At 48.7% G+C, this 12,191-nt stretch overlaps 1 protein-coding gene across 1 annotated transcript in view; it reads left to right on the forward strand.

Annotated features, from left to right (window-relative positions):
- Positions 1-4,840: 4,840 nt before the first annotated feature.
- LOC143956900 (uncharacterized) overlaps positions 4,841-12,191 on the forward strand; it is a 53,315-nt gene continuing 45,964 nt past the window's right edge. Inside the window, exon 1 of the mRNA XM_077467070.1 lies at positions 4,841-4,970. Coding sequence (XP_077323196.1) covers positions 4,901-4,970 — 70 coding nt within the window. The 5' untranslated portion in view covers positions 4,841-4,900. The remainder of the gene's footprint in view (positions 4,971-12,191) is intronic.

Below are 12,191 nucleotides of genomic sequence, written 5' to 3' on the forward strand. Positions count from 1 at the left end.
GACCACTCAGAGACAGCAGGGTGTATGCACCAGTCAGCCATAGCCAGGGTAGGAGAGCCGCCTGCAGCCCGCCAATTAACACAGAGCGAGCGCCGAGTGGGGACCCCATGGTGCTCGGCGCAGCCGCAGGTGCAGTGTCATTCCCGCCTCTTGGACCTGGCGGCGTCTATGATGGACGTCACACGTCCCGTGGTCCCAGCATTGGACCAGTGCGACATCCATCATAGGTGCTGCCGGGTCCAGGATCCCCACTGGCTGGGGCTCGGGGCTAATAATACAATTATAAATGCCCGAGACCTGGGCTTTTTTGCTCCAGCCCCCCATGGCTCCCCCCTCCTGACGCCACTGTACAGGACACTGGAGAGTGGTTTGTAGGATACCCCTGGTCTCTGGATGACCACTAAGCGCTTCTGACTCCTTTTGTTATAAAAAAAGAGGGTCAACTCCATCTGGTGAGTGGGAATCTCTCTCACACACGTGGTGAAGTGGTGGCACTATAGTGGATACCATAGCTGAAGAAAGCACAAGGCAATTTAAAACACCTGAAAGGACTTGTCATATTGATCACTAATATTATTATTTGGGGACTAAGCATTTTTATATTATTTTTCACAACCTCATATTGAAATTTTGGTTTGAGCATGGCATATTTGCACCATACAATTCTTACCGATATCAATTTTTATTCTTTGCAATTATGGTTTTTGTACATTGCCACTATAGCATTCTATCTTGCACATAATAGATTTGCAAGCGCTGGTCACACACATGGAGCTAACACTCACGTGGGTCACTTAGAGCATCACTTCAACTTTATTGGTTTAGAACAGCAGCTGCAAATATTTGCACTGGTGGTGTTGAGTGTATTGTTCTTGTAAGCGGTGCGTTAAGAATTTCCCTGTCCGGTGTTAGCAAAACTGTAAGATTAATAGTAGCCAGGTAAGCAGACAGCTCAGCTGAAGTGTAGTCAACCCTAGAGGCAGGGCAGGACTTAGGTTGGTGGGGGCCCCTGGGCTTGAGTCACTTTTGGGCCCTACCTTCTATTCATTACCCTAATTATTGGCATATAACACACGCTGGTGTATAACACGCACCCCAAGTTTAGGAAGGAATTTTAAGGAAAAAAACTTTTAGGAGGGAAGTTTAAGGAAAAAACATTTAAATGCCCATCAATGCAGCCTTATCAGTGTCCATCTGCAGCCTTGCCCATCCATCTGCAGCCTTGTCCAGTGTCATTGCAGCCTTGTCAGTGTCATTTGCAGCCTTGCCCCAGTGTCATTTGCAGCCTTGTTATTGCAGTCTTGAAGTTTAAAAATGGCTCTCGTGTCCTCTCGGTGGCTCTTAGCGGCTCTCGGGTCCTCTTGGCGGCTCTCGGTGGCTCTCGGGTCCTCTCGCAGTCCTGAGCACAGCTGAGAGTAGCCGAGTGTACTCAGCTTGGCTCACAGTCATGCCCAGTCCCTGTGTTATGTCCATCATACGGCGGGACTGGGCATGACTGTGAGCGGAGCGGAGTAGAGTACACTCAGCAATGTATCTTGACGGGGCCCCCTATTGGGCGGGGCCCATGGGCTTGAGCCCAGTCAAGCCCAATGGTAAGTCCAGCCCTGCCTAGAGGTATATAGATCCTGATAGTAAGACTGAAAAATAGACACAATAGAGCTTGTCTGATTATTAATTTCTCCCTCTCCATTCTTCAGAACGGAAACATGGATGGGATTAGATTGGGATCATACTATCTTGGCTAGCAACCTCCTAGTCGCTTCCCCCACAGCCCAGATCACCTTCCTCTGAAAAAAACTATTTATACCTGGTTCTAACCTCCAGCAGCTCATTCCGCCTTCTTTGAGAAGATAACCACTCAAGTTGGTTATCCAAGGTAAGGTCCTGGATGTAGCTGGCTTCTGCCGCAGAGGTCCATGGCCTTCGCACGTTCCAGTTCCCTACGGGAAGCAGTTTTAATGGCACTCATTTTTTTAATTAACTGGCCCAGGAGAAAGGCTTTAAGAGCATCCCATACCACCAGTAGGGAAGCGGAACCCACATTACGTGACAGAAAGCCCTCAATGAAAGCAGGGACAAGATCTTCTTTGGGAAATAGATCTAACCGAGAGGGGTTAAACTGCCAAGAAATATTGGACTTCCAGTAGCCTGATTTTAAGGTAACTAACAGAGGGGAATGATCCAAAATTCCTCGCAGTTCTATATTGACTTCAACAAGACTTGGGATAAGCTCTGCAGAACACAAAGCCAAATCAATTCTGGATAAGAATTTGTGCGATTTAAAAAAAGGCATATACAGTTGCAAAAAAAAAGTATGTGAACCCTTTTGGAATGATATGGATTTCTGCACAAATTGGTCATAAAATGGGATCTGATCTTCATCTAAGTTACAACAATAGACAATCACAGTCTGCTTAAACTAATAACACACAAAGAATTAAATGTTCACATGTTTTTATTGAACGCGCCATGTAAACCAGGGGTGCCCAACCAGTGGCCCGGGGGCCACATGTGGCCCGAGGGGCCCTCTGATGTGACCCACAACCTCCTGCTCTGGGATGGCAGGTTGGCAAGCCCAGATTGCAGGTTGTCTACCCGCCATGCCAGAGTATCAGTGTTGTTAATGAAGCCGGCGGTAGAGGAAGCAAGCAGCTGTGGAGCAGAGCCATATAAGCCAATGCTTGCTGTATAGCACCGGCTCCTGTCATAGGTGGAGTGATAGCAAATGCACTCTGCCTTGGGTGTATATATGGATATATTTTTTCTGCAGTGGTTACTGGGCTGCTTTTAAACTGATCCGCAGGTGTAGTGCAGTGTACCTGCGGCTTACCTGCACTGAGCCATAGACTTCTGGTTTTGCCTGTGGGTTTGGTGAACTTTCAGAAAGTGCACACCACACCTGCAGGATATGATAGAATTCTATGGCAAAGTACAGCTAACCTGCAGGAAAGCCACAGGTGCGGGTAGACCACAGACCATCAGTGTAAAAGTAGCCTTAGGCCCCTTTTAACATGATCTGTCTGACCCAATCAGACCCTCCATTCACCTTCTATGGAGCGGCAGATGTAAACAGACTTGTGTCGATTTACATCTGCCACCTTCCAATCTGATCTGCTAAAAAACAAAACAAAAAAAAACAGAAAGTGGATCCGTCCCCTTCCATTTGATCAGATGAGAGGGCCTATAGAGTAGAGTGGGCAGTGTCTGTGTCCGCTTTTCATACGCAGAACTGTCATCTGCTCATTGTGGCCCACGACTGGTTACTAAGTCACTTAAGTGGCCCTCGCTCTTCAAAAGGTTGGGCACCCTTGATGTAAACATTCACAGTGCAGGTGGAAAAAGTATGTCAACCTTTGGCTTTAATAACTGGTTGAACCTCCTTTGGCAGCAATAACTTCAACCAAACCTTTTTCTGTAGTTGCAGATCAGACCTGCACAACGGTCAGGAGTAATTCTTGACCATTCCTCTTTACAGAACTGTTTCAGTTCAGCAATATTCTTGGGATGTCTGGTGTGAATCGCTTTCTTGAGGTCATGCCACAGCATCTCAATCGGGTTGAGGTCAGGACTGGGCCACTCCAGAAAACGTACTTTCTTCTGTTTAAGCCATTCTGTTGTTGATTTACGTCTATGCTTTGGGTCATTGTCCTGTTGCAACCCCCATCTTCTGTTGAGCTTCAGCTGGTGGACAGATGGTCTTAACCTCTCCTGCAAAATGTCTTGATAAACTTGGGAATTCATTTTTCCTTCGATGATAGCAATCCGTCCAGGCCCTGATGCAGCAAAGCAGCCCCAAACCATGATGCCCCCACCACCATACTTCACAGTTGGGATGAGGTTTTGATGTTGGTGTGCTGTGCCTCTTTTTCTCCACACATAGTGTTGTGTGTTTCTTCCAAACAACTCAACTTTGGTTTCATCTGTCCACAGAATATTTTGCCAGTACTGCTGTGGAACATCCAGGTGCTCTTCTGCAAACTGTAAACGCATAGCAATGTTTTTTTTTGGACAGCAGTGGCTTCCTCTGTGGTATCCTCCCATGAAATCCATTCTTGTTTAGTGTTTTACACATCGTATGTTCGCTAACAGGGATGTTAGCATATGGTAAAAAAGAAAACTGGACTTTTACTAAAACCCACCCACTAAGCTGCAGCTCAAGCCGTTATACAACGCCACTCAGAAATTCACAAAATATAAGAAACTGCCCTAAAAAAAATAATATATATATATATATATATATATATATATATATATACCATAAATAAATACGATGGCTGTATTGTGCAATGAGGCCAATTATAATTGAGGAAAAAAATCATATCTTGAATAGCCAAAAAACACCTACACCCATAAATGTCTCAATATATAAATACAGATTAAAGCACAAAATCAAGTACCAAAATAACAGTGAGAATTTTAGTTGGAAGTCGTGATAAAAATTAATTGATTAATTAGTGATAGCAAGTTATTAATACATTAAGTCCAACGGATAAAGTCCATATAATGTGTCCAATCAAAAAAAACTGAAAAAGTTCACGCAGAGGTGTCAGCAGAGTCTCAGTGATGAAATTAAACTCACACCCTTTGGAAAGTGCTGTGAAATAAAACGAATGCCACCACCAATGAATAGTAATGAATACAGAGCTGCATTGCTTTCTGTCTTTTACATCTGCCTGGAGTTCAGCTTTAAATTCTAAAAATAAATCATTACAGTTTAAAAAAAATAACTTTCCGCTGGTGTGTGTGCCGGTTCTGCTGGGCGGTATTTCGAAAAGTCTATTGTTAATAGATAAAAACCAGCAGAGCGTGATTCCCCTGATCATAACAGATATGAGTTCCTTCCTCTTCTGGTACATTAAATCGTAAATCAGTTCTCACCGTTCTCATAAATGGGACCAACATGACCGACGCCGTCACCTACGCCGAACTGAGATTCAGTGGCATCTCGCTGAGGGACACCAAACATGGCGGTAACTTTATTTATGAAATTGTATTATTTTATTAGGTCCCCTCTCACACTGGGGAGGTGCGGGCGCTGGCGGTAAAATGGCGCTATTTTTAGCTCAGCTTTACCGTCGTTTTAGCGGCGGTATTCACCCGTTTATCCCTCCTGCATTCATTTCAATGGGCAGAAGCGGTGAAGGAGCGGTGAAGGAGCGGTATAAGTACATATACGCTCCAAGGATGCTGCTGGCAGGACTTTTTTTCCTCCTCTGTATTTATAGCCTGATAATGTGCTGGAGGAACTGTTATTAGAATTTCACAATAATGTAACATTATAGAAATGTACATTTGTGTGATCAGTAGGTTGTAAAGAGTTTAAATAAAAATAATGAGAAGGATAATCCTGTCTCTCTTCCCTTGCCCTATATAAGAAAGTGAACTTCAGCGATTGAAAACCGTGGTGACTCCGGGTCCTTACATTGGTGGTCAGTGTAGGCAAGGGACAATTCAGCCACTGTTCTCATCTCAAGGAACCCCTAGTAAGGAGGAACCTTGGTTCAGAAATTCTGCCCTAGTTGGAGAACTCCTCCTGCATCCTGGTTAAATGGCAGGATGGGTGATTGTTAGAAGTGCGCCCCCAGTGGCCTCCCCTAGCTTCTGTCTCATTCAAACTTTGCCCATGCACAATGCATTCTGCGATGCACTTTCTCTGAGCTGAGAGGAGCCACTGGGGTTGCACTTCTGAAGGAGGGTGGTTGAACACCCAGAGAACGGAGAGAGGTTGATCACCCAGAGAAGCGAAAGAGGTGGATCACCCAGGGGACAGAGAGGGGTTGTGCTCCCCCCGGGGCGGAGGGAGGTTGACCACCTAGAGGACAGGTGGAGGTCGACCACCCAGAAGATGGAGGGAGGATTTTTCAAAAGACAGTGGAAGGTTGACCACCCAGAGGATAGAGAGAGATTGACCACCCAGAGAACAGAGGGAGGATGACCACCCAGAGAATGGAGAGAGGTTTACGAAGAGTACAAAGAGAGGTTGACCACCTCTAGGACGTAGACCTCTGTCCTAGAGGTAACCTCTGATTAACAATTTCCCTTGGGATTATTAAAGTATTCTGAATCTGAATCTGGAGGGAGAACTGAAGGAAGTAGACCGTCAGGTCACCTTGAGGCTAGGTGACAGATGCACACCGTAGAGATCAGGAGTGCACCGAAAGGGTAGTGGACCCAATGGCTGACTGCTGCGAATGGGAGTCAAGGTGGTAAGTAAGGCAGGGCCACTGGAACACCAAGACGGATCCCACCGTGGGTTCGAGCGTAAGATTGCCTAGGGTGCGGAGTCTAAGGGCCAGCAGGTGTTCCCCAGAGCCTCTAGTGGTGAGGATGGACTGGGCTGCAACTGGCTCCAGGTCGCCACCCCCAGGGTTCCCCAGCTCACGCCCACAGTAGGCAACAGGAGGATAGGGATAGTAAGGGAATAAGCCAAGGTCAGGGCCACAAGCAGACAAGGACAACAGAGTTCACGCCAAAGGTTCAGGGCCACAGTGATAGACGGGCACACGCCAAAAGATCAGGGTCATGAACAGACAAGAATAGTAGAGAACACGCCAAGGTCGGTAACAGAAACAAACCTAGAGCACACGGCAGGCAGGAAACAGGAAGCCAAACACACAAAGGTTGATCAGCAGGGTTGGCCTGCAGTGCACAGGTTAATATAGAGTTCTCTGATAGGAGGAAAAGGGGGAAGCCATGCTAGAGGAGGAATTATAAAAGCAATCAGGTGAGAGTCGGCTGGTCCCTAGAGATGAACACATGGAGACAAGTAAGCTGACAGAAAAACTCTTATTGCATAACCATGACAGGACCACTCAGGGGATGGAGGGAAGTTCACCACCCAGATGGTGGAGGGGGGTTGATCACTCAAAGGACCAAGGGAGGTGGGCCACTTAGAGGACAGAGGGGTATTGACCACCAGGGGATGCAGAGAAGTTTACCCAGAGGACAAGGGGAGGCTGACCACCCAAAGGATAAAGGGAGGTTGACACTAGGGATGAGCTTCGTGTTCGAGTCGAACATACGTTTGACTCGAACATCGGCTGTTCGCCCGTTCGGCGAATTCCGAACATTATGGGCCGTTCGCGCCAAATTCGTGTGGCGCTCACGGCCCACAATGCACTGCGTCATCGCAGTGCATTGCTGGCTCATGATTGGCCAAGCATGCACTGTGACCCCGCATGCTTGGCCAATCACAGCGCCAGCAGCGAGGAGAGCCATAATTGGCCACAGGCAGGATGCCTGTGGCCAATCATAGCTCAGGCTGTGTAGTACACGCCCCACACTATATAAGGCCGCCAGCGCGGCGGCCTTGTGTAGTGTGTTGGCGTCTGAAGCAGTTAGTGGGTGTTCTGTGTACCTTCAACACAGTATACACCGATCATTATCGGCCGATTTTCGATCTTGCTCTTCTGTAGTGGTTGTTGTCTGTGTGCCCTGACTGCAGTATACACCGCTATATTCACCTCACCTATATAGCTAGTGATCTATCTTTTATAATAGAGCTTGCAGTCAGTAGTGTTAGGAGCTTGTGCGTGCTGTCTGTGTGCTCTGTACCCAGTACACACGGCTATATCCACCTACATAGCTCTTCTCTATTTGAGCCCACTTGCCATCTGCAGGAGTTATTGGAAGTTGTGTGTGCCTCCAGCACAGCACAGTATACATCTGTATATACCCCTTTATCTCTGGTGTTCTATAAAAAAGGCATCTGCAGGAGTTAGTGGGTGTTTTGTGCCTCCAGCACAATATACACCTGTATCTACCCTTTATTGCTGTTCTCTAATAGAGCCATCTGCAGGGCTTAGTGGGTGTTGTGTGACTCCATTACAGTATACCCCTTTATCTCTGGTGTTCTATAATAAAGGCATCTGCAGGAGTTAGTGGGTGTTGTGTGCCTCCAGCACAATATACACTACCCAACTGCTGTTTTACCCAACTCCCTTCAGGCCATTACCATGTCTGGAAGGCCAGCAAGGAGAGGCAGACAGGCGCGAGCCAATAAAAGAGGGCAAGCAGGCTCTGTGTCTAGAGACAACAGTGCTGGTCGTGGATGCGGTGCATTGTCTTCAGCACGTGGCCATGGGACACGCTTGTCCTTCTTTTCGGCAGCTGGACATGTTGAACCGCAACATGCCAACGACTTGGTAGAGTGGATGACCAAGCCCTCTTCATCCTCCTCATCCTCTCTCACCCAGTCTCAGGGTACTAGCAAAGCAGCTGCCAACGCATCGTCTTCCCTCATCTCAATGTCATCATCAGTGACTCCTTCCCTAGACCCACCACGTCCTCCTGAGGAGTCTCCTGAACTCTTTGAGCACAGTGTTGGGTACATGCTCCAGGAGGATGCCCAGTGTTTTGTAGGCTCTGATGATGGTACTCAGCTAGAGGAAGGCAGTAGCGTTAGCGCAGAGAGAGAGGATGCTCAAGAAGGACAGCAATCTGGCAGTCATGTTCCACAAGCTGCAGCATATTGCCAGGTTTGCTACAGCGATGAAGAGGGAGGGGATGATGAGGGCACTGACTCCACGTGGGTGCCTGGTAGGAGAGAGGAGGAGGAGGAGGAGGAGGCACATGTCCAACGAGGCAGGATGCCCTCCGGGGGCCAGCTTAGGGGCAGCACACCGACTGAATCACACCGCAGAGCTCCGCCTGTGCAGGGCGCTGCCTCTGCGCGTTATTCTAAAAGTTCTTTGGTGTGGGCCTTTTTTGAGACGAGTGCATCAGATCGCACCGCTGCTATTTGCAACATATGTCTCAAGCGTATCTCGCGTTGCCAAAACATCAGCCGCTTGGGCACCACATGCTTGACCAGACATATGTTGACCTGCCATGCAGCTCATTGGCAAGCGTACCTCAAAGACCCACACCAAAGAACAAAGCGGACCTCTCCTTGCTCCTCATCAGCTGGGATCTTCAACCCCACTAGACCTTCAGTCCTCTCTGAAACCTGCCCTGAGAGGAATGAAGGTGTAGAATTAGGTGTGTCACAGCCAAGTGCTTCTGGGCACTCTGCTAGCAGTACACCCACGTCCGATTATAGCAGGCAAATGTCCCTGCCCCAGCTGCTGGACCGGCAAAAGTAGTTCACTCCCAGCCATCCACATGCCCAGCGGTTGAATGTTAGCTTGGATAAATTGCTAGCACTTCAACTGCTGCCTTTTCATTTGGTAGACTCGGCCCCCTTCCGTGAGTTTGTACAATGTGCGGTTCCTCAGTGGCAGGTCCCCAAACGCCACTTTTTCTCACGGAAGGCGATTCCTGCTCTCTACCGGCATGTGGAAGGCAATGTCCTTGCCTCGCTGGACAGGGCGGTCAGCGGTAAGGTGCATATTACCGCTGACTCATGGTCCAGCAGGCATGGACAGGGACGTTACCTGTCTTTCACGGCCCATTGGGTCACTCTTCTGGCAGCTGGGAAGGATGCAGGACAAGGTGCAGTAGTGTTAGAGGTTGTTCCGCCACCACGCCTCCAAAATGCTACTATTGGTTGTGACACACCTCTCTCCTCCACCCCCTCCTCTTCTTCTTCCTCCATGGCCTCTTCCAGTGCTCTGTCCTCAGAACCAGCGGTGCTCCGTAGGCGTTCCAGGGGCTACGCAAGTACGCAGAAAAAACGATGCCATACCGTGCTTGCGCTGGTTTGTTTGGGGGACAGGAGCCACACTGGGGCGGATGTTTTGTCAGCTCTGCAGGGGCAGGCCGAGAGGTGGTTGACGCCACGCCAGCTTAAGCCAGGAATGGTGGTTTGCGACAATGGCACCAACCTCCTCTCCGCCCTCCGACAGGGACAACTGACCCATGTGCCCTGGTTAGCTCACGTCCTTAACTTGGTGGTGCAGCGGTTCTTGGGCAGGTACCACGGCTTACAGGATGTCCTGAAGCAGGCCAGGAAAGTCTGTGTGCATTTCCGCCGATCATTTAATGCCTGTGCTCGGCTGGCTGAGCTCCAAAAGGAGTTGAACCTGCCCAAGAACCGCCTTATATGTGACATGCCCACCAGGTGGAACTCAACGTTGGCCATGCTGCAGCGGCTGCACACGTAGCAGAGGGCCATCAATGAGTACGTGTGCGACTACTTCACCAGGACAGGGTCAGGGGAGCTCGGTTTTTTCTCACTACGCCAGTGGGGCATGATCAGGGATGCATGCACTGTCCTGTCTCCATTTGAGGAGGCCACAAGGATGGTGAGCAGTGACAGTGCATGCATCAGTGACACTGTACCTCTTGTCCACCTCTTGGAGCATACGCTGCGTGGAATAATGGACAGGGCACTTGAGGCAGAACAGAGGCAGGAAGAGGAGGACTTCCTTGCCTCTCAAGGCCCCCTTTATCCAGACAGTGTTCCTGCTGTGCCACCCATCACACAGGAAGAGGATGAGGAGGAGGAAGAGGAGGAGGAGGATGATTGTGTCAGCATGGAGGTGGAGGCTGGCACTCAGCATCAGCAGCAGCAGTCTTGTAGGGATGATTTACAGTGCCAAGAAACCCGTGGACTTGTACGTGGCTGGGAGGAGGTAGCTGCGGATCATGTTGTCCTTAGTGACCCAGAGGACTCCGGACCGAATGCCTCAGCTAACCTACGCTGCATGGCCTCCCTGATCCTGCAAAGCCTGCTGAAGGATCCTCGTATTCTTCGGATCAAGGAGAGGGACCATTACTGGCTGGCCACTCTCCTTGATCTACGGTACAAGGGTAAGGTTGCCGACCTTATCTTGCCATCGCAAAGGGAGCAGAGGATGAGACATCTCCGGGAGGCCTTGCAGAAAGGTCTGTGCAACGCGTTCCCAGAGACTGGGAGGTTACAAACTCCTGGTCCTGGACAACGTGTTGCTGAGGCATCGGTCAGAAGGAGCGGTGGAGAAGGTGGCCGTCTGACTGATGCTTTCAGACAATTTTTTAGTCCGCAGCCCCAAGGTATGATCGGTTCCAGCACCCATCGCCAGCGTCTGATTTACATGGTGCAGGAATACCTAGGGGCAAGGTCAGACTTGGACACCTTTCCCACCGAAAATCCTCTGGCTTACTGGGTCTTGAGGATGGATCACTGGCCAGAGCTTGCACAGTATGCAATTGAGCTACTGGCCTGTCCTGCATCCAGCGTTCTTTCGGAACGCACTTTCAGTGCTGCTGGTGGCTTTGTTACCGATCACAGGTGCGCCTGTCCACCGAATCAGTTGATCGACTGACCTTCATCAAGATGAATCAGTCTTGGATCACCCATAGCTACCAAGCACCTGAAGCTGATGTAACCGAATATTTTTTTTTGAAATATCACATCCCTTCAAGACTACCTATGCTGATGCTGAGTGACTGTCCTGTTATGTTGATTGTCTATCCTCTTCCTCCTCCGCTGATATGTTGGAAGAACATTTCTGGTTCTGGGTGATGCCATCAGCCACATTTTCCTGCCCCTGTTTAACAGGGGCATTTAATTACAATTTTTGATGCAATGTTTTGCAGCAGGGCTAATTCCTGCAATAAAACTAGAGTATATGGGAGAGGTTGCAGTGTGGTGGCACCAGCACCAGTGCCTAAGGCCCAATTTTTCTTCCCCTGTTTAACAGGGGCGTTTAAGTACAATTTTTGATGCAATGCTTTGCAGCAGGGCTAATTCCTGCAATAAAAATAGAGTATATGGGTGAGGTTGCAGTGTGGTGGCACCAGCACCAGTGCCTAAGGCCCAATTTTTCTGCCCCTGTTTAACAGGGACATGTAATTACAATTCTTGATATAATATTTCACAGGAGGGCCCGTTCCTGTGCCCACCCAGAGTAACTGTGAGGACTTATAGTGTTGTGGCACCAGCACCACAACCATCAAAGGTCAATTTTTCTACCACTGTTCAACAATGGCATGTAATTACAATTCTTGATATAATCGTTCACAGCAGGGCGCTCCAGCGCCCACCAAGAGTCACTTTGAGGGCTTACAATGTTGTGGCAAAACCAACACCTTGTTCCGCCAGTTCTGCAGAGCATATAGGGCAGGCCCCTACTTTCAAACATCCAACTTACAAACATCTCCTACTTGCAAACGGAAGGAGACAACAGCAAGTGAGATGAAAAAAGATGGACGACAAAACAAATTATACAGGGATGATAACCCTTCCCTGTGTTTTCCAAAAAGCTTAAAAATAGTTTTTTTGACTGGAGCTACACTTTAAAAATGTACCAGTTGAAAATTACAAACAG

Source organism: Lithobates pipiens, unplaced genomic scaffold (assembly GCF_037356315.1).
Source record: "Lithobates pipiens isolate NorthernLeopardFrog02 unplaced genomic scaffold, aLitPip1_a1.2 Scaffold_44, whole genome shotgun sequence".
Taxonomy (NCBI): Eukaryota; Metazoa; Chordata; class Amphibia; order Anura; family Ranidae; genus Lithobates; species Lithobates pipiens.